This window comes from Dermochelys coriacea, chromosome 4 (assembly GCF_009764565.3).
Source record: "Dermochelys coriacea isolate rDerCor1 chromosome 4, rDerCor1.pri.v4, whole genome shotgun sequence".
Lineage (NCBI taxonomy): Eukaryota > Metazoa > Chordata > Testudines > Dermochelyidae > Dermochelys > Dermochelys coriacea.
In genome coordinates this window covers 119,145,255-119,167,022 of record NC_050071.1, presented here as the reverse complement: position 1 = coordinate 119,167,022, position 21,768 = coordinate 119,145,255, and the positions used below count along the sequence as shown (strand labels likewise).

General features: G+C 42.1%; 1 protein-coding gene across 1 annotated transcript in view; it reads right to left on the bottom strand.

The window, feature by feature from the left end:
* STK32B (serine/threonine kinase 32B) overlaps positions 1-3,379 on the bottom strand; it is a 281,996-nt gene extending 278,617 nt beyond the window's left edge. Inside the window, exon 1 of the mRNA XM_038399481.2 lies at positions 2,691-3,379. Coding sequence (XP_038255409.1) covers positions 2,691-2,766 — 76 coding nt within the window. The 5' untranslated portion in view covers positions 2,767-3,379. The remainder of the gene's footprint in view (positions 1-2,690) is intronic.
* Positions 3,380-21,768: the final 18,389 nt, after the last annotated feature.

Genomic DNA, 21,768 nt, shown 5'->3' with positions numbered 1-21,768 from the left:
GTATTCGCAAAAAGAAAAGGAGTACTTGTGGCACCTTAGAGACTAACAAATTTATTAGAGCATAAGCTTTCGTGAGCTACAGCTCACTTCATCGGATGCATTTGGTGGAAAAAATTATGGTACAAGACAATTTAATGCCTAGATTTTTATACCATATCCATCACTATGATGTGTGAGTGCCATCTGACATATGTATTTCTCTGCCCATCACATGGTGAAACCAGCAACACCGTGTCCAATACATTGAATCATTTTGTTCCAGTTAGGCCCTCAAATATGCATATACAACTCCCATTCATTTTGATTATACTTGTACTGATAAGTATTATTATTATCAGGCAAAATTAGCCCATCTCCAACAATGAAGCTACCCTTGGTTGCTACTATATTTTTTCCTGTTCGTATTGCATCTTCAGCACTCTGTATAGCACAGACTCTGTTAGGTAAACAGTGACACACTTGGGTCTGGTGACAAAAATGAAGTACAAAGTGTTTTGGATTAAAGCCTAAAGGTGCAGCTTGCAAAGACCAAAGGGTTTTGTGCTCCTAAATCACCTATCGGGGGTAGCCATGTTAGTCTGTATCCACAAAAACAACAAGGAGTCCGGTGGCACCTTAAAGTCTGTTAGTCTTTAAGGTGCCACCGGACTTCTTGTTTTTTTCTAAATCACTTAGGCATTTTGGAAAATCCCACCTTAAATGCTTATTTATAACTCAGCCAATGCCATTATATACTGTCATTATAGAAACAACAGAAACACTGTTTCTAATAAAATAAGCTAGCATTTCAATATAAATGAACTCTTCTGAACTGGAAGTCTGTTGTAAACATACTACTTTAAAAGCAAACATGAAGTTGTTGTTAGAAGCTTCCAGAATTAATAAAAACAAAGAATAAATAATAATTTGATAGACATCTTAGCAAAATACATCTACATTATATGAAATATGATTATTTTAGCATAATTACTAATTGCACAATGGAAATGGTTTTCTGTAGGAAAAGAACAAAATGGCATGAAGTTATCTTCATACGAATTCACAGCTGAAATGTGTTTATTTGCACTGATGACTGAGGCTTCATTGCAAAAAGTGGTGTGTTACATTGAGACAAGCTAACTCAAGATAGCCCTCCTGATGTAAAATCCTAGTGAAGACAAAGCACAAGTAGTTTTTACTTTGATGTAGCTACTTGTGGTCAACACTATGCCTTCCACCTGGAGTCTGTCTCGTCTAGCTACATGGACTTAAACTACCTGTGCCTTGTCTCCAGTAGGATTTTACACCAAGAGAGCTATCTTGATGTACGCACACCATTGTTGCAATGAAGACATAGCCTGAGCGACCCTTGCTGAATTACTCAATTTTGCCCCGATGCTGAACAATCAACAATATCAATCCACAAAACACAGTCATCTACTAAATAAGATGCCATGTATTTTGTAAAAGTAATGAGGTCTTATTATTATGATCTCTCATCTCAGTACTCTACTATTAAATCTTTGCTGAGAAGTAGGGAGCAACAACTGGGTTTTGTGTCTGAAATGAGAATTAATGAGGATCTACTTTTTAACTTCTTTAAATTTTCCCCAATTCCTCTATACTGACAGAACAATAAAAATGTCTTAAGTGTCTTCAGAAGATCATATTACTGGAGAGTTTTGAAAGATGTATTACAGACACATTACAAATAAACTAAGACAGTGCAATATAATCTGTTGTGCCATAACATCCCTTGAATAAAATCTATATCCTTTAGTGAGTTTAGAACTATTGGGAAATGAACATGTTCAAAATTCAGTATGAACTCTCCAGATATACAAAAATAGCTAGCACAGATATATATTCCATCAAAAGCATTATCAGTGATGACATACTTAAAAGTATAACATAAATTCTCCCTACTTCAGAAAGCTAAGGTGGTTGAATTCAAGCAGTTGCAAAATTTTAATTAAATATTATTTTAAGAGAAATATACATAAATTTAAGTATTAAAGAACCATCATACTTAATAAAAGCTCTTCTACTAGTTCAAAGCACTTTTTTAAATATAGGATACAGAGTACACTATTATCTATGAAAGAGTGAAATCTCCATGTAACATAGGAGACTCAAAGTTTCAAAAAGTAGGGGGGAAATGTATAATGTTGATGAGACCATGCATCACTATTTAAAATATGTAATAACACGCTAATGCAAAGAATCAGTTGGACAGGAAAATGGAAAGAAACTCTCCTCCAATTCAAGTCAGAACTTCATTCACAAACATATGCAACTATATGTGGCGTGCATCCTGGTGGACAGTGTGAAATTGAGCAATTAGCTACATTAAGAGTGAACAATTAGTGCTACATAAAGATAGGATAGACACGATTTTTGTTAACTGAGTCCGTTTATTTATTGTAGCCCAAGGACAATAAACCCCTGAGTGACCCAAACAAATCTTGGACTGGAGATTATTAAAAGGGAAGGGAGTGTTACCAAGCCCCTGAACCGCTAAGGGTGATCATGTTGCTTTGAACCTAAGGATTTAATACAAATATTTGACACGTGAAATAGGGAGGAAAGCACAACCTATGAGGCGAGATGGGAAGCAGCAATGAAAGGGCAGCTTGGGGAGAAGCGGGTGGGGTGGGGGCAAAATCTGAGGCTGGGGCAGCACAAGGGACAATGGACAGCTCCTTACTTACCATCTTCATTCTCATCAAACACGGGAGTTTTGTGGGAGTGATTGCCACCCATATTATTCCACAGCTTCTTCCACATCCCCAGCCACAATCTCCACGGGGGGAACGGCCAGCATCCCAAGGGGAGAAGGGGGCGAATTCCGGCCAAAGAAACCCAGCCCAACTAGCGGTGGGGGGGAGGGGGGGGGTTGATCGCACTTCCCAGCAGCGTCCCGGTCTCAGGGCCCTCCCCGACTCTCGCTCGCTCTGGAACTAGGAGGGAGTCCCCGCATCCCCTTCCATGCTCTCACGGCTTCAACCTCCCCTCCACGCCCAGGACTCTCTTCCGATCGCCGCTCCGAGGCGGGCTGCGGCTGCTGGGGGAATCCTCGGCGGGGTTAGAAATCATCCTGCGAAATGAAAGTGATCCATCTCCCTCTGACAGGAATTGCTGCTGCTACTTACTAACTTGATCCATATTTCATAGCAGACAGTCAGGGGAGGGGGGAGAGCTGAAAGGAGGGAAGGAGGGAGGGGGCGTAGGTCCTGCTGATGGTTGCCTTTGGTAAAAGGTAAAAGCTGGATCTACCTGGATCCTGCTGAGCTTGGTACCCAAGATCCCAAATTCCGCTGCCTAAAGTGAGGACATTGTAGCCACTCCTATTGGTCCCGGACCCCCGTGCAGCCCAGCACGTCAGAGCTACAAACACCAAGCTCCAGCACCAAGATCCTGCTAGCTCCAGCCAACTTTTGGCCCCACTCCCCCCCCCCCCAGTTCCGCTGGCCAAACAGAGAAAAGTCGACCCCCGCCCCGTCCTATGGTATCGAAACCAGAACTCTGCCGCACCGCAGTGCAAACTCGCTGCAAACACTTGCCAAATACAGCCTATAAACACAGAAATCCGATCATCCAAAGACACAAGCGTTTCCTCTTTTCCACAAAAGCAGCTTCCGGTTGTAAGAAAGCTGGACCCCAACTCTGAACTCCAACGTCTGCTGTAAGAAAGCTGCAGAAACCCCGGTTCAGCACCTGTATCCCCCCGGGTGGGCCGAATATTAGGTGGCAACCCCCTTCCCCCACATACTTTTGTTGTCTACATTTAGCATCTAGGCACTTCTTCTAGTCCACCAGAATACTCTGGATCCCAAGATACTACGCTGCAAAAACTTGCAGCCAGGCCCGGAGCTGAGTTTTTGAGGTGCTGTGGTATATGAGGGTCTAGAGTTGAAAGGTGAAGTAGGAGCAACTAAATAAGATCTCCATTTAAGTGGTAGCATTTCGTGACTGAGACCAAAAATTGTCTGGATCCAGGTGGCGGATCCGGGGCTTTTTGTGGCACTGTCGTGTTGGGGGCTGGGAGGCTTTTTGGCTCACTAGGAGCTGCTAGACTTTGTTCGCCATTTGGGTAATGGAATTTGGGGATCTGGGGTTAAAATCTGGGAGGATCCAACTTTCCGCGGACACCGTATCTTCCTCAGACACTGCCCGGTGGCAGTGAAGAGTGTGGTTTGTGCATGAGGGCGATCTCTATTGACTTGTTCCGGCTCATCCTTAATAAGCGAGGCGACGTCTGCAAACGAATGGTCCATCACTCCGGGAATCGCACGGTAATGTTCTGGGAATGGCCGGTTGCTCAAGTTTGCTGCATATCTCACCCCTTGGGGCACGTAGAGCAGTGGAATTTGGGGCCCGGTCGGAGGTACAGGTTGGGCAAGTCTCTCCAGCTGCGTGTGCCAAGGGATGGAGTCATACATGAGACGTGCTGGGAAACAAAGTGGCCCATGGCAGATCACGGCACGTTTATTTCTGCTCCTGGGCTGATCTTACAGCTGCAGATGAGGAGGATCTGCCGTAAACAACATGCAATTAAACAAATGGGAAAAGGCAGAGCCCAGCCCAAGAGAGCGCGGGGATCATTAGCTGGACTTGAGCCTAGCGCAGAAAGGGTTAACGAGTCGACACAAACACCGCCTCCCCCAGTAAATATTTGAGATATCCAGCCTTACAATGCCACCTGCTGGCTCAACTAAACACACTCTTGTCTGTGCAATAAAACGGGCAGTTGTGTGATCATTATTGCTAGGTATAAGGGGAAGTCAGCCTAAGGTACCTAATCAGGGCACAACAACAGTCGTCTGGATGCTAAACTGCTGCTTTTTGTTGTGGGTGCTGTTAAATAGACACAATCTAATTCTCTTGTATGTATAGTTTTATAGAGGAGATTCTCCAGTTCTAGTGGTGGAGGGGGGTGAGTTTCTTTTCTTTAAAAGAAAAGGAGTACTTGTGGCACCTTAGAGACTAACAAATTTTGTTTGCATTTGGAAAGGAAGATGATGTCTGTCTGTATCTGTATGAGTTTTTTTCATGAAGTTGATAGAATTCTGAGCAAACTAACCACACTACAAATTAGCACACTTTGTGTGTCTTATTTTCTGACTCCTGTCAAAATTTTTGCCTCAGTGCTTCAGCGTATGCTGGAAAAACCCCAGGAGAGATGAGTTTGAGAAATGCTGAGTTCTCTTGTCCCACAACTATCATAGCAGGCCATGAAGTTCAAGAATGAACTCAGCAACTCTTACAGGGTCCTTTGTAAAGGCTTGATCCCAAGTGTTACATCTGAAGAGTATCACTGTCCTTACAATATTACATTCAAAAGCATGGATGGGTGTTAAAGTCTGCTCCCAACAGTGGATCTTTGTTGATCCCATCTCTAACCTGGCTTTAGCCTTCTTCCCAAAGTGCTTTATCATATGGCCATAGATGAGGTCATGCCAAGGAAATTTGCTTGGTTCAAACTTCTCTGTTGAATCTTCTAGATCATAAGAAACAAGTTTCTGAAGCCAGGGTACTCAACTGGATCTGTGTGCACGTTTTTAAGAGTCTTCTCTTAGTCTTTCCTCTTGACTACTCCATCTTGTGTGTTTTGCAATGGCTCTATCCTCAGCTTTGTAGTGAACATGCTAATCTTGGCTTAATGTTCAACTAGCATATTTGCAGATGCTTTGTCATCTAAAGCCTCTATACCTACATTTTTCAGGATTTTAGATTGCACAACTTCATCTGTTTGTTGTCAGTTTGCTTTAGTGTCATCCCTAAATCTTCTTCTCTATGAGGATCCAATCTTTCACAAGTTGCCTCCCAATGCTTTCATCTACATTCAGTTATTTTCATGGCGACTTCTTTCAAGTCTTCATTCCTTTTTCATCTGGCCTTTCCATCTCCAGGATTCCGTTCACCTTCCAATCAGACTTGATTCCTGGGGAAATAGTCACTATAAAATAATCATATTTATGAACCCTACAGAATACTGCATTAGGCACTTCTTCCTGAGAGGTGCTGAGCACCTGCTGCTCCCAAGGAAGTCAACAAATCTTGCTTATTTAGTCCAAACCTCTTGATTTCAGCAAGAGTTTTACTGAGTGAGGATGTCAGGGTTTGGCTCCAGTTCAGTGGTACTCTCTGACATGTAATCATCCAGCCGCAAGGGTGATCATTATAAGGAAGGAGATGAATTTGAGCAGTTCTGTTACTCTGGGAGTAATTTAGGATTGTTATCGTAGCCAACAAGTCACTACACCTCCCTGTGCCTTAGCTTCCCATCTGAACTAGGTATTAAGAGCTAAGTATTATCATCATCCACTAACAGGAACTTCTAGTTGTATTTAACTCAATTATATTTTTACATGTGGAGATTTTTTTTTACATGTCATTTTCTGGACATTCCTAAGAAATATCAACTTGAGAATCTTAACAAATAATGTCCATTAATGAACCCCTTCTTGGATAACATAGGTATTTATTTACAGAGATTGGCCTGAATTCTACAATCATTTATCCTCAAAATATTATTAATACTGTAATAAAAAATGCAAACCATTCAATGTCAAAAATCATATATGTTTCAAAGTCAAAGCCCATATTGCATAGGAGAAAAACTGAAATTCCACGCACAGTTTCCATTAATTGTTCTAGTGGAAGGAGAGGAAGAGAACACATAGGGGGTCTTCCCCCTAAACCAATGGGTTTTCCAAGATTTCAAGACACCTGTGAGAGGCCAGGGTCATCTGTTCAGAGGCCGAAAGGCTGTTCCCCCATGCCTACTGCCCGCGGAACCCCTCCCCTCAGGAAGAGTTTGTTTGAGAGAGGACAACCCTATGTAAGCTAATGCAGATGGGCTCAGCCTTATCTCACTCCAGGAAATCCTAGGGTATTTGAGGGTGTGGGAGGTGTTGTGATAATTGGGCCCACAAATTTACCCAAATTGTGAGCTCAAGTTTAAAAACTATGTCAAAATTCATAACATGCTACAATAACCTATAATAACAAAAGTTGCTAGGAAAAGGTATGAAAGGGAGTCAGAATAATTGAATTAGTCTAAAACAAAAAGGCTAAATTGATATGATTCAAGGACTATGTGAAAATTATGCTCGTTAAGAACAGGAGATCTGGAGCCAGAAGTTAATGAGCCAAAATTGGTATATCTGATATTAGGCCTAATTGGTGAACAAAACAATGGTGGGGTGGGCTGGTTCACCCATCATTCCCTTTTTGGGTCCTTAAAAGAAAGATTTTGTGGGGACAGTATGAAAGAATAGATAGAGGTGCGAGCCATCCCAACAATCTACTGGGACCCTGGGCCTTCATCATCCTGATCCTGAGAGGTGTCCTGACCAGACTGGGACAGTGTGAGAGAGAGAGAGAGACCCAGGTGACATTGCTACCCCTACTGGATCCAGCTGAATCCCAGACATGGGACTCCTGAGATGACAGTTATTACCAGCTAAGAGAGACTGTCAAACAATGGGGGTGGAGGATGGAGTCCTTCTAAAAATCATCTATAGCTAAAGGAAAAGGGATCAAAGGATGTTGCAAAAATGAAAACTTTATTTAATACTTTACATTTCAAATACTTGAACAGTTTTTTCTTCTTTTCTGTATCTTTAATAAAAGGTCACAAGGATTTTAATGGTGTGTTTGCCATAGTGCTAAGCAGGCTGAGGTCTCTGTATACCACTATTCTTTAACACTATTTAATGTTGGACAGCAACTGAGTTATGTTAACCCTTTAACCCTTTATTCCGTCTAAATTAATACAAATAAAGGGAGCAATGCTGTAGAGAACAGACATAGACAGCCAGTCCTCCAGCTCCAGCCCCTCTCTATCTCTGGAGACCAGTCCCTATGATGCACCCACAGAAGGGCTTCTGAGTAATCAAGGGAAGGATCATACTACAGAGTCAGTCCTTCCTCCTCTTCTGTGGCTCCTTCCCAGCCAGATCTGCCTGCCCTGGTTTCTCTCTGCCCATAGGCAGGGAGGGAACAATAAGGAGCAAAATTCCTTAACTCTATTATTCATAACAATTTAAATTTAAAAAATCATAACTATAATTTCCTTTCCACTATTTATGTCATTTATTTCCTTTTTGGATTTCTGACAGCTTGGAAAATGAACAAGTTCGTTTTTGTCTGTAATCAACTCCTCATCGCTTTCCCTTTCAGATTCACATTTTATTCTACACAGGCTAGCTGTTAGCCAAGATCAGCAGGGATGCAAAACCATGCTCTGAAGGGTCCCTAGTCCCTGTTTGCCAGAAGCTGGTAATGAGCAACAGGGGATGGATCACTTGATGATTACCTTTTCTGTTCGTTACCTCTGAAGCACTTGGCATTGGTCACTGTAGGAAGACAGGATATTGGGCTAGATGGACCATCGGTCTGGCCCAGTCTGTCCATTCTTATGTTCTGGGTTCTTATACTACCCTCATCACTGTAGCATTTGAGCCTTTCCCAGTAGTGCATTAAGAGACATCACTAACATCTATTACAGGTAGTTCATTCTCTGTCACCCTCGTCCTGGGAAGAATTACATGTAGTGTTTTGATAGGGTATTGTGTTTTAAATATACATGTGGCTATGTGTGTGTGTGTGTTTGAGAAGGTAGATCAAACCGGAGAGGAAGGTAGTAAGGTTTGTGATAGCCCTGAGTTCGTGTACAAGTTCATTCCCCAGTCTCAGACTAGCCCCAGAGAAAGCTTTGTCATCTGCACTAGCAGAAAGCTTCCATGTTTGGATTGCAAACAGTGCTGGGAAATGTTTGTTTTCTAATTAACATTAGAATTTAAAAAAACATGAATGACATTCCCATTAGTATTATATTTTGTAAAAGTTTATTTTTACAAAACCTAAATTCACAGTTAACTTTGACCTGACCAGCTTTTGCCTTCATGATTTGTGCACTAGAAGCCGAATGCAAAGCTCATTGATATTAATGGAAAGATACCCATCTTTAGATCAAGCTCTAGAAGAAAAGCTGCCACAGTAAACTATTCAGTGTCTTGAATGCAAAAGGAGATATACAATAACTATTGGCTTTTTCTGTAGAAAATTTAAATTAAAAACTCTAAAGAGCAGGGAAAATTATTTCGGTCTCTTTGTAAAAATCCCTCAGAGATTTTCTAGGTGAACTTTGATGCTCAGTCAAAAAAATGTAAACATAATATTTAAACATAAATCCCTCTTTTATGGCTGGATCCAGCAAGGTGCCATGCACTTTGGCCCCAATCCTGCAAAGCACTTAGGTAACCCTAAGTACACGAGTAGTCCCATGAATGTTAACAGAAATTCTCACCTGGTTAAAGTTGTGCATACAATAAAGTGCTTTGCCTGGTCTGGGCCTAATTCCATTCCTGAAATTTACGAGTTATACAATGAACTTGAATTTTTAAAAATTATACCTGAAAAAAAGTCCCTAGCTGTTTGGACCCAATGTACAGTTAGAATAAAATTGTGACATTTCATTTCCATACTGTATGACAGATTCTTGCCTTCAGCAGAGTCACTTCGATTTATGCTGACAGGTTTCAGAGTAGCAGCCATGTTAGTCTGTATTCGCAAAAAGAAAAGGAGTACTTGTGGCACCTGAGAGACTAACCAATTTATTTGAGCATAAGCTTTCGTGAGCTACAGCTCACTTAGCTCACGAAAGCTTATGCTCAAATAAATTGGTTAGTCTCTAAGGTGCCACAAGTACTCCTTTTCTTTTTTCGATTTATGCTGGTAACCAAGATCAAAAGCTGCCCTGGTATCTTCAGATCCCTTGTTAGGGTTAATGAGAACTATCAAATAAAAACCTCCAGTCTCCTTGTAAGACCCCAATCCTGCCACTGAAGCTGCAGAACCCGATGGATTTCAAAGGCATAAGGGTTCAGCCATGTGGCTCCAACTGCAGGATCAGGATTAAACTGAGAAAGTTTAAAGCTGTACGTTAACAAGAATTGGAGGGACGCCCTTTAAGAGAATATTTATCAGAAGTGATACACCAGACAATTAAGCATAATATTGTTAGTCATGGTGGTAAATTATGAGTGTTGGCCAATTTGTAAACACTGCGGGCTCTTCTCCAACAAAGAAGTTTCAGCTTGCTATTTCCTTCCAGTGCCAGATAATAGCCTTTATGAGTTCACAGTGGTTATTTAATCAAAAGAGTGTTTTGCTTTTGAATGTAGTCATTGCATTGCGTTTTTCACAGTTTCTATAACACAATCATATTACACTTTCCATTGAAATGTAGGGAGACCATTCTGATAATAGAAAATCACCGCCAGGGAATAGTTGCACCATGGAAAATAATATTAATTTTTAATCTGCTGAGCAGACTGGGGTAAGGACACTGGGTTCTGGTCCTGTTATGACACAAGACCCACTGAGTTTCCTTGGGAAAGAAATGTAACAAAAGTTAAGTATTGCCCATCTGTAAAGTTAGTCAAGTACTTACTAGCTTCCAGGAATAGAGTTTCTGTGAAATGGGGGTACTATTTTTTCTCACCTGTCCTGTGATTATGAACACACACATTTTTAGCATGTTCCCTTTTCGTTACCTCCTCTCAAAGTATACAGTATCACTGTTTTCAATCTCTCTGCTTGCGAAAAATTGTATATGCCTGCCCCTTGTCATTCTCATCTCTTGTCTTTGAAAACCCTGCCCCCATCCCAACTCTGGTATAACTTTTCAAGATAGGTTTCAGAGTAGCAGCCATTTTAGTCTGTAGCCGCAAAAAAAAAAAAAAAACAGGAGTACTTGTGGCACCTTAGAGACTAACAAATTTATTAGAGCATAAGCTTTCATGGGCTTTCAAGATAGGGTGACCAGAACTGACCACAGTGGGTGAGATTGTGTGGTACATGTATAAGAGGGTAGCACAGAACATGCAGACTATACAGACTGCTACAGCTGGTTGACTAGTGCAAAATCAATTTATAACTTTCCATAAATAAATGTGGTGAGACTGCTTAAAGCCACTGTTTTTTGGTTAAAAGTTTCATTACCTGTAAAAGCTTCAGAAATGTTGACATGAATGATTATTCATCCAGCTGCACACATACAAAATGGCAAATGATTGCCAAGGAAGGATTACTGCGGAAAGGGAACTGGGAGTCATAGTGGACCACAAACTAATACGAGTCAACAATGTAACACTGTTGCAAAAAAAGCGAACCTTGTTCTGGGATGTATTAGCAGGAGTGTTGTAAGCAAGACATGAGAAATAATTCTTCTGCTCTACTCCATGCTGATTAGGCCTCAACTGGAGTACTGTGTCCAGTTCTGGGTGCCACATTTCAGGAAAGATGCAGACAAATAGGAGAAAGTCTAGAGAAGAACAACTAAAATGATTAAAGGTCTAGAAAACATGACCTATTAGAGAAGATTGAAAAAAATGGGTTTGTTTAGTCTGGAAAAGAGAAGCCTGAGAGGGGACATGATAACAGTTTTCAAGTATTTAAAAGGTTGTTACAAGGAGGAGGGAGAAAAATTGTTCTTCTTAACCTTTGAGGATAGGGCAAGAAGCAATGGGCTTAAATTGCCACAAGGGAGGTTTAGGTTGGACATTAGGAAAAACTTCCTGTCAGGGTAGTTAAGCACTGGAATAAATTGCTTAGGGAGGTTGTAGAGTCTCTATCATTGGCGGTTTTTAAGAGCAGGTTAGACAAACCTGTCAGGGATGGTCTAGATAATACTTAGTCCTGCTATGAGTGCAGGGGACTGGACTAGATGACCTCTCGAGATCCCTTCCAGTCCTTTAATTCTATGATTGTATTGTTCCTGCTGTGGTATCCCTAGAAACAGAGCTACAGCATCAGAAGCATCAGCTGATCTGCCACCCAATCCACAGTCAAGGCCCAATACAAGTCCGAATGAAATCAATGGCAAATTTCCAGTACCATGAATGGGAGTAACATCATCCCCTGAGAAGGTAAGCTCCTTATGGACAGTGTATCTGTCTCTCCTTTTTGTTCTGTATAACACTGAGCAACCTCTCAGTGCTTAACAGATGCACAACAAGAAGAATCCTCGGTTTGGGTTTACCCAGAAAAGCCTGGACTCCAGTGTACAATCTTAGTCTCCCTCCTTCTTACTCTTGTTGGTCTTTTAGCAACTCTCCGGGAACAATTACCCATATGCTTTTCCAACTGCCTTTGAAAATCAGAACCTAAAATTGAATGCCTACATAATTTTCTCATTAGGCTGACCTCACACTTGGTAAGACAACTCCCATCCTTTCATGTATTTATACCTGCTCCTGTATTTTCCACTCCGTGCATTGAGCCCGACGATCTAGTCAGCTTTCTATTCACCTTATAGTCAACTCATCCAATCCATACTTTTTTAAAACTTGCTCACAAGAATACTGTGGGAGACTGTATGAAAAGCTTTGCTAAAGTCAAGATATATCACATCCACTGCTTTCCCCATATCCACAGAGCCAGTTATCTCATCATAGAAGGGCAATCAGGTTGTGCAGGCATGACTTGCCCTTGGTGAATCCATGCTGACTGTTCCTGATCACCTTCCTCTCCTCCAAGTGCTTCAAAATGGATTCCTTGAGGACCTGCTCCATTATTTTTCCAGGGAATGAGGTAGTAGACTGAGATAGTAAATGTATAAAATTTAAATGGAGTCAGGTCAGGGATGAATTTACCTCAAGAACTTTTGACCATGGGCAAAATCTTCTTCTCACATAGCCTTAGGTTTGCAATACACTTCAGTGCTAGCATGACTGGGCCCATTGTAACTTTCTAATAAATTGACATTAGTTACTCTAAATCCTGCATTAGTATATCCTAATCAATATTTTCTCTATAGTATGTAACAGAAGCGACTTACAATAGAAAGCAGTTCACTCTTCTGTGGTCCAGTCCTGCTCCTCTGGAGTAATGCCTACTATAGAGTAAGTATATCTAACCTGTAGTGACACTGTACCCATGTTTCTCAGCACAGGAACGGGAAAGTTCATTGTTGATAAAGTAAGAGGCACCTCTGAAAATCTGTGAAACATCACTGAAAGTTAGATTTTCCAGTACTATTCCTCATGTTGCTATTCCTCGAAGAAGGATGGCTCAGTGGTTACGGTGCTAGCCTGGGACTTGGAGGAGCTGGCTTCAATTCTCTGCTCCAAGTTCATTCCGATCACTGGAGTTACTCTGGTGTAAAACTGCTGGTGGAAGCAGAATCCAGCTCTTGGTAATGCTGAAAAAAATGTCAGACTTTGCCTACACCCTACACAGGTGGAGAGAAGGTACCAGAAATACTCACCCTGTCAAGCACTAGTCATAACATCTAACCTTATGCTCAGGGACTCAGTACAAGGACTGTTGGAGGCAGGTACTGAGAGCATCATTACCCTACCCAGAGTGGGCAGATGTCAGCTCTAAAACAATTATACTTTATTATGGGCAGTTTATTATAGTGCTTGAGAGGCAGCATTCGCTAGCATGAGACTGAGAGCCAGGGACTCCTACATTCTAATTTTGACCTTGCTGCTGGCTGTATGTGACATGTGTCAAAACAGTTACCCTCTCTGCCTCAGTTTCTCCATCTATAAAATGAGACTAATAGACCGAGCTGAGCCGCAGCAGCCAAAAGGCCAGTAGCAGAGGAGGGTGGGCCAATGGAAAGTGATTGAATCCTCTCCTCTGCTGAGGGAGCAAGTGTCCAACACCACCCACAAAGCATGGATGGTATTGGCCAGGGATGGGCCATGGCTGAAACAGCCAAGAGATGCACCAATCCAGCATGTCCGCTAAGCAGCTTCTTCTGGCAAAGCTGTTATGGAGTCTTGAAAACAACTTCTAGCGCCCCCCACCCTCCCCGGCTACCAGTAGTCATCCCAAGGGAAGTCAGGCTGCAGCACTGGTGTGAATCCACAGATAAGGAAGATGGATCAGCTGATAGAGATTTCCCTGAGCCAGCCAGCTTTGGGTGCTTTGCTGGTTTATTTGCAAGCTGTGCAGCCACTTCCCCAGCAATGAAAACAGCTTCAGTCTTCCTTTCTCAAAACCAATGCTGGTGACTAGTGGTTTACATCCCCTTTAATATTAGGTGTTTAATACGCTTTACTGCTTAATGCGGTAGTAGTCATGATGAGGTAATGATTTTTTTTTCTCTCTCTCTCTCTCCCCCTCTCCCCCCCAATGTAATACAGCTACATCTAGAACACTGGGGATGCTTTTCTAACAGCCAGTATTTTGACACGTCTTTTGCTGTGACAGGCAATTTATCAGTAATTATCATTTCACACCAATCATTGACTTCCCCATCCTTCATTAGCTGACTGAGTGGGGATGGCAGGATGAGATTGCCTACAACAGCATATGACCTATCCCTGCCTGCTATTAACAACAGCCCAAGATGGGATACTCGAGGGGAAGGGCTCTGGCTTACCTGGGAAAGAATTTTCTGTAGTGTCTGGATGGTGGGTCTCGTGCACATGCTCAGGATCTAAGTGATCACCATATCTGGGGCTGGGAAGGAATTTTCTTCCTGGTCAGATTGGCAGAGACCCTGGAGGGGGGTCACCTTCCTCTGCAGCACGGGGCTCGGGTCACTTGCTGGTTTGAACTAGAGTAAACTGTGGATTCTCTGTAACTTAAAGTCTTTAACTCAGCCAGAGGTTAGGGGTCTATTACAGTGAGTGAGAGAGATTCGATGGCCTGCAATGTGCAGGAGGTCAGACTTGATGATCATGATCGTCCCTTCTGGCCTTAATGGCTATGAGTGCCTTTCAAGAGCACAGGCAAGAGCTCCCTTTGAATTCAAAGGCAAAAATCCTATTGGCTTCAATGAAAATCAGGATTAAATCTTTGAAGAATAATTTTGATTGTTTGGCCACAGACCAGGGCCCCAAATCTGTGAGGGTGCTGAATACATAAGCCAGTACACTGAGTGCTTCCGATTCCCCTTACAGCAGAGTGTATTTGGTACCTTGCAAGATCAGGCCCTCAGTTTGGAGAGAGGAGCTATTGCAGCAGGTAGGCAGAATCTGTCACTCTGTTGCTGGTGTGTTTGTTCTCAGCAGGGGAGGAAAGTGTTTCTACTTGCTTATCTGTTTTGTTTCAGAACAGTTTGCAGCCTGTGTCTTGATGTGCTGGGAGATTGGGCTCTGGAATGTATGTCTGTGCGTGAATAAAATCAGAGTGTGCTTGCTCTGAGGGAAATTTGTTACTTTTGTTGCTTGCTGTGGAGCCACGGCTGTTGATTGAAAGCAACTTGCTGTGGCTTCTGCTGAAAACTGACAGCACTAAGGGGGGGGGGGGGAAGCATAGAAGGGAAAATGTTAGGGTAGAATTATACTGTTGGAGCAGTGTGTTGTTTATTTGAATTGGTCCAATTATAGATCCCTCTCACATGGGGGTCAGTGGGACTACTTGCATAAGTGCTCCACAACACGAGCAAGGATTCTACAATCAAGACCTACAGTTTACATCAGCCTTCAGATGAGAAAACTTTCTGAGGGGCCCAGACCTGCAAGGTGCGAAATGCCCTGAAATCTCATTGACTTCAGCATAGTTTAGTGGTCAGGATGCAGGACTGGGAGCAGAGAAGGATTCTATTCTAAGCTCTGCTGGTGACCTTGGGTAAGTCACTTCACCCCTCTATGTGTTGTGTCTCTTTAGATTGAAGCTTTTGGAGACAGCGTTGTCTCTGTTTACAGAGTGCTCAGCACACTGGGGCCTCTAGGCAAAAGAGTTATACCAATGAACAGGATCCTAGTGATGACTATAGTTAGTTTTACTCAAATGTTTTAGAGAACCACTTTACACACACACACACACATGCATTTTTTATGTAATTTAATAATTTTTCTTATGTTAGCCTAACATGGAGCTGCAGTCTGGACAGCAGGGGGTGTGAATTGTAGAGCACTTTAACATGTCCCAAGGGAACCTCCCACCCCTAGCACATTAAATCTTTTAACCAGCAAGGCACTACAAAAACCAGCCAGGTGGCAACCCGAGTTGTCCATCGCTCATGGGTATGATTCATTGGTGCCACTAGGCATAACAGCCAGGAATCCATCATAGTGATATAGATGTTTTTCATCTATCGATTTTGTGAAACAAATGCCAAGCTAGGCATGCAAGAGTCAGTCAAGGAAAGATATGTTGTTACCATTAGTCATATGATGACAGCCTCTATGAGAAAATGGCCAATGGGTTGAAAATAGAGAAGAGTACAGAGAATTCATCATAAGATCGATGGAGGAAGGACCATCTCTTTGTTCTGTGTTTGCACAGTGCCTAGCACAGTGGTATCCTGATCTGTGATTGGGGTCCCTAGATGCTACTGCACTACACCACCACCACCAGCACCCCGCTCTCTATGGCATGTGAAAATTTGTCTCCAGCTTTCAGCAGCAATAATGCATGCAGTCATAGCAAACAATCACATCTATTGCTTTCTTATTCTGTTGCTTCAAGCAAACCTCTGGAAAGTTGTACCTATAATAGATTACGTTCCCTTGTTTAAAAGCTCTTAGCTAAAAGAATAAATGAATTAAAATAATAAAAGGATTGTGCATAAACAAAAAAAAAGCCAATATTATGTCAGCCTAAACAGCAGCATGTGGACCAATGATCACAGATGTCAGGAAAGATTTGTAACACCACACTGATGAATTTTGCAGTACTGCAATAATTCCATTACAGAACTATCTAAAACATATTTCACCTTGATCAATTGGTCTTCTTCTCCATGTATCCTGGCCTTCCTTCTCCATGTGCAGCCATGTCTTTTCATGATAAAATCTTCCATCTCTTTGGAGGTCAGCCAAGTGGTTCTTTCAGTTCCTGTAGGTACCAGTCGGCGACAGCTGCAGTCCATCGAATGTCAGTGAGCCTCGCTATATATCTGGCCCATTGCATTTTATATGCCATGCTCTCAACAACGTCTTGCACTCCACTCTGCTGTCTGATCACTTCATTGGGGACTTGGTAAGACATATTTGACTTGAAAATATGCAGCAGTACACAAGGATTTGGCCACATTTTTTTCTGGAAATACTTCTCCTGCTTCAGCCTTAGGCCCTGATCCAGCAAAATATTTAAGTACTGAGCATAATCAGTACTCCCACTGAAGTCAGTGGGATTTATCAGATGCTTAATGTTACCCATATGTTAAACACTTTGCTGGGTCCAGGCCTCAAGAACAACATTCTCTTCTATTCCTTCCAAATCAGTCACAGTAGCTCCCCGCAAGAGGCAATCATCATCAGCTGATGATGATGTTCCATTATATGGAATTTAGGTTTATTGAAACTTGTACATAAATTGCAGGTGTCACTCAAGTAACCTCCTCATCACTAAGAGACCTCGAGCATCAACAACCAAATCCAATATTAGCCTGTGGCTTTTTCAGGAGATATCTATTATACCTCCTGCTAAATGGCAGCACAAGCAAAGTGTACAATGAAAGTGAAGAGGAGCAGACTAAGGGAAAGAAAAAAAATCCTTATTTGCATTGGTCTCACCCCAGTTATTAAGCATCTGCTTATTAATTACTGTTATTGTAAGAAATGACAGTATGCTCAGTGCTGTACAAGACACTTACGATGACACAGTTGTTGTCCCATGGTGCAGATGATCAAAAACAGACAGCATGAATCAGACATAATGCTCCAAAGGGCTCAGGGGATGGTTTTATCTCAGAGCATAGCAATTTCTTCAGTATCACTGTGGTATCAAACACTGTGTTACCAGATTTTCCCATTACTTCAGGGTATGCTCATTTATTAGGGTTACTCTTCTGGAGGGGGTGGTTCTGTAATTCTGTCAATGTACTGCTTGTGTCACTTGTGTTCTCATATGGAGCTCTACTTCTCCCTGCTGCAAGCTCCCTCCCAATGGAACTATCCTGCAGGACCTAGGTTCCCCAGGGCTGGGTTCTTCCAGCCCCAGATTCAAACACACACACACACACACACACACACACACACTCTAAGAGAGCACTTGTGGCACCTTAGAGACTAACAAATTCATTTGAGCATAAAATAAATTGAGTTCAAATAAATTTGTTAGTCTCTAAGGTGCCACAAGTACTCCTTTTCTTTTTGTGAATACAGACTAACACAGCTGTTACTCTGAAATCTAACAGAGCGCGTCTGAGAGAACCGGGCTAATCAGCACTCCCACACTGACCCCTTTATGTCCCTGGGGAGGGTGGGTTGAGCAGCACTTCCAAGCTGTCACCTTCAAACTATGCCATGGGCACCACACTGGAATAGAGTACGGCTGAGCAGGCTGGGTCAAGCAGCACTTTCAATCTGTCACCCTCTTATGCCCCAAGTTCAGCATATCCCTATCCCCACTTTCATGTTACAATTTTTCTAGTAGTAACCCACTTGAGAAGTAAACCCCATAGGATTTTTGGACCCTACAGGGAAGTTTAGCTTAGGTATGAGAAGCATTGCTGCAAAGCGAATGGGGAAGCCAAAAAACACCCACGGGGGGGGGGGGGAGGAAGGGGAGAGAGAGGCAACCAGCTTAACCATGAAAGTTATTTGTACCATGTAATAAACATACAAGGGGAGCCCAAACAAAACAGTTATAATAAATATTAAATCTAAGTTTTCCTTCTGATCAGTTTTGGTTCAAGCAGAGGCTGGGGGGAAAGTGTCTGGGGTGGGGGAAGGTCTTTCATGAGTCAGACAGGCTGGATACTGAGCCCTGGTTCCGCAAGAACACAGAGCTGATAGGTAACCATTGGGACAAGTATACTTCTCCTCTATCCCCATGCACTTCATCATGCAAGAGGGATTAGGAAAAGAAAAAACTTTGCTCACATGAGGCTACCAGAAGAAAGCCAAGTATTCCCAGAATCATCCCACCACACTGTGTGTAAACTGCAAAAGCCACAATCCCATCACACCCTTGTGCGATTTTCACAATCTGGCCCCATATAGCTGGATACAGATTGGAAAAAGACATTGCCATTTCTTCCTAGCTGCTCTATTTAAACGGAAAATCTAGTGCTAGTTCATTGGAATATATGAGATATTAACGCACAGCCCTGAAGAAGGGGTGGAGCTCCCCAGTGTAAATGAAGTGTCAATACTGTGTCATTCCTTAAAATCATGCAGTGTGCATCCCTCCCTGTGGGAGACCAAGAAATGTTGGGAGGGTGGCTCCATTTCCTGGCTTCTCCCCGACCTTCTTGCCCACTTTGTGTGGCTTGTACTCCAGAGGGCCCCAGGAGGGGCAGTCCCCGTGTTCAGGGGCAAAAAAACTGCAATCGTGACTGGCCCTTTCATGGGGTACTGAGGTGGGGAGGCAACCCCCATCTTCATGCACAGCTGCACAAGGGCCTGCTATTGTCTGGCATTAAATCTATATAAACTGAACTAAAGCTTCTGTGCAATGAGATTTTGACTAAGTGCCTAGATCCCTTTTGAAAATATCTTTAATAATCCAGGCTTTACTTCTGCTGATGGAACCCCAAACAGTGCAGTATGGTGGAAAGTAAAGTTGAAAAATGGTGGCACTAGGACTTCATGCAATTCACCCTAACAGCAGCTATGCCACTGCACAGTGACAGACATTTAGCATATATTCCTAATCAAGGGCCAGATCCAGCTATATGTGGCCAGATTCTGACACCTTTTCTCTTATTGAATAGTGCCTTACTATAACATCCATCCCATTGGGTGCAAGTGGCGGTATCAGACTCTGTTAGAAGAAAATGGAGTGCCTGACCTACCATGCTTTGTGGCACCTGCCACGAAAGTAATAAGAACATAGAATAATAAATCTTTCTTCACTTTTTTCCCCCCATTGCACCAATTTCCATCTAAAAAAAAAATCACATTTGTGTTCTGAATTCTTTGCCTTAACTTTGACTCATGATTAAAACTGACCTTGCCCACTTCTGTTTCACACATAAGCAGGATACAAGCTAGTCTGATATGTATTTCTCTTTAGCCCTACAGCAGCCAGAGGATATGACACTGACCTTGGGCACTGCCCTGTATTTAGAAAATGCATACATTACTCTGTTGATTCAACCAGTAAAAACAAAAAATAAAGTGGAAAACAAGTTCAATGTATACAGACTTTCAGACCCCAGGGCCAGTTTTCTGGCTTGTTTTCCATTAAAAGTTAAATTCTTCTCATTTAGTTCCTAGTGTGTATGTTTTGGCCTCTGTTTGCTGTCAGGAATGTGTCCACAGCTAAACAAAATGCTTCCCTAAGGGAAGCTGGAGCTTCACATGTGGTGCAGCAGAGAGAGAAAGAAAGCTTTATAAAGAAAGAAATGGAGTAAGTTCTGTGAGGACGTAAGAAAAGTTTGAAATCGTTAAACTATAGCATCAAAAAGTAACTTTTAGGAGTGCCAGTTAGGTCTGGTGTTCTGGAACATATTATCTACACACCTTGAAAGAGTATGAGAAATAAATAATTGCAAAAAAGTGTAGTCAATATTTTCTTGACTTAAAAAGTACTGAACAGTCACCTTCTGCAAATAGCTCTCCAAACAAACACAGTATGTAAAGTCCAAACTCTCCTCTTCTGGTGCTTGGCTTTTGTTGTTGTTAACAAACAGCTCAGATCTTCTATCCAGGCTTGGCTACTGCTAGGTCCTCCCACAGGACTTCTCAGCTCACACACTAGGTTCTCTCACACAGAGAACAAACACCCTCGTCTCCTACATCCAGATTGAACAACACACGCACTTAACCCTTTCCCAGAAAGATCAACATCTGATCAGATTTCAAGCAAACTCTTAGACTGTTAAAAAGGTAACAGTTTGGGACCGTTTGGGCTCTCATTGAGGTCAATGGCTAAATTCCCATTAAACTATTTTAGTGAAAGCAGGAACTGGCCCTTTGCACATCTGTTGCAAAGGAGAGCTACATTTATAAATACATAGTGGAGTTTAAGGATAGTAAATCAAACTAGGCTTTGTCTGATCATTTTAAAACTTTAATGAGTAACGCTGAGTTCTAAAGGGTCTCTACCTTTGCTTCCATTCCCTTGATGTCTTTGTTGTGTGACAATAAAAGTAATACAGATAACACTATTAAAGTGTCTTGGATTGTTTTACTGCAAAAGCACAACCTGTACCAAAATTATACATGAAAAGGAATTGCACCTCGGTCTGTTTGACATGGACAAAGTCATTGCCAATTAAGTACCACTAATAAATAGAATAGGTTTATTTTCTGAGTTTGGTTCACAATACGACGAGAGTGTTTTGGAGTACATAGAACAGCTGATAAAACCATTGGGTAACTGTAACATTGCATTCAGAATGGGGTTTAGTATGCAAGTGTAACCCTCTGGTCAGTGTTACACATCCCCTCTGTGCCTGATCTACAGAGGATATGAAAGTCTGTTACAGCTCTTGGTTCTTTAACTCAAGCTATGAAAGGTCACATTATAACTCTGGAGGTCCCAATTCAATCCCTTGCATCAGACAAGAGGATAACTGTTGCACAATTGATCAAACCAACATACATATAATGCTGACCTGGTCAGTTAGCCCTGACTCAAGTGTGGGAATGTGGTAAAGCTGGTTTGACTGGAACCTGCAATCCTTGAATACAAGGGTTTCTATGTTTTCAAGTGGCATGGATCACATCTCAAGACACTAGTTGTTGTATTGATTACATCTCCTTCCATTTGCTATAGCAGACACCTCTTACATGGAGAAGGAATATTAGAATTTCTCTTTTTTTTAATATAAAGAGGATGGGAAGTCAGATATAATATAGATAAAAGAAAAGGAGTACCTGTGGTACCTTAGAGACTAACAAATCTAACAAATCTAAGGTG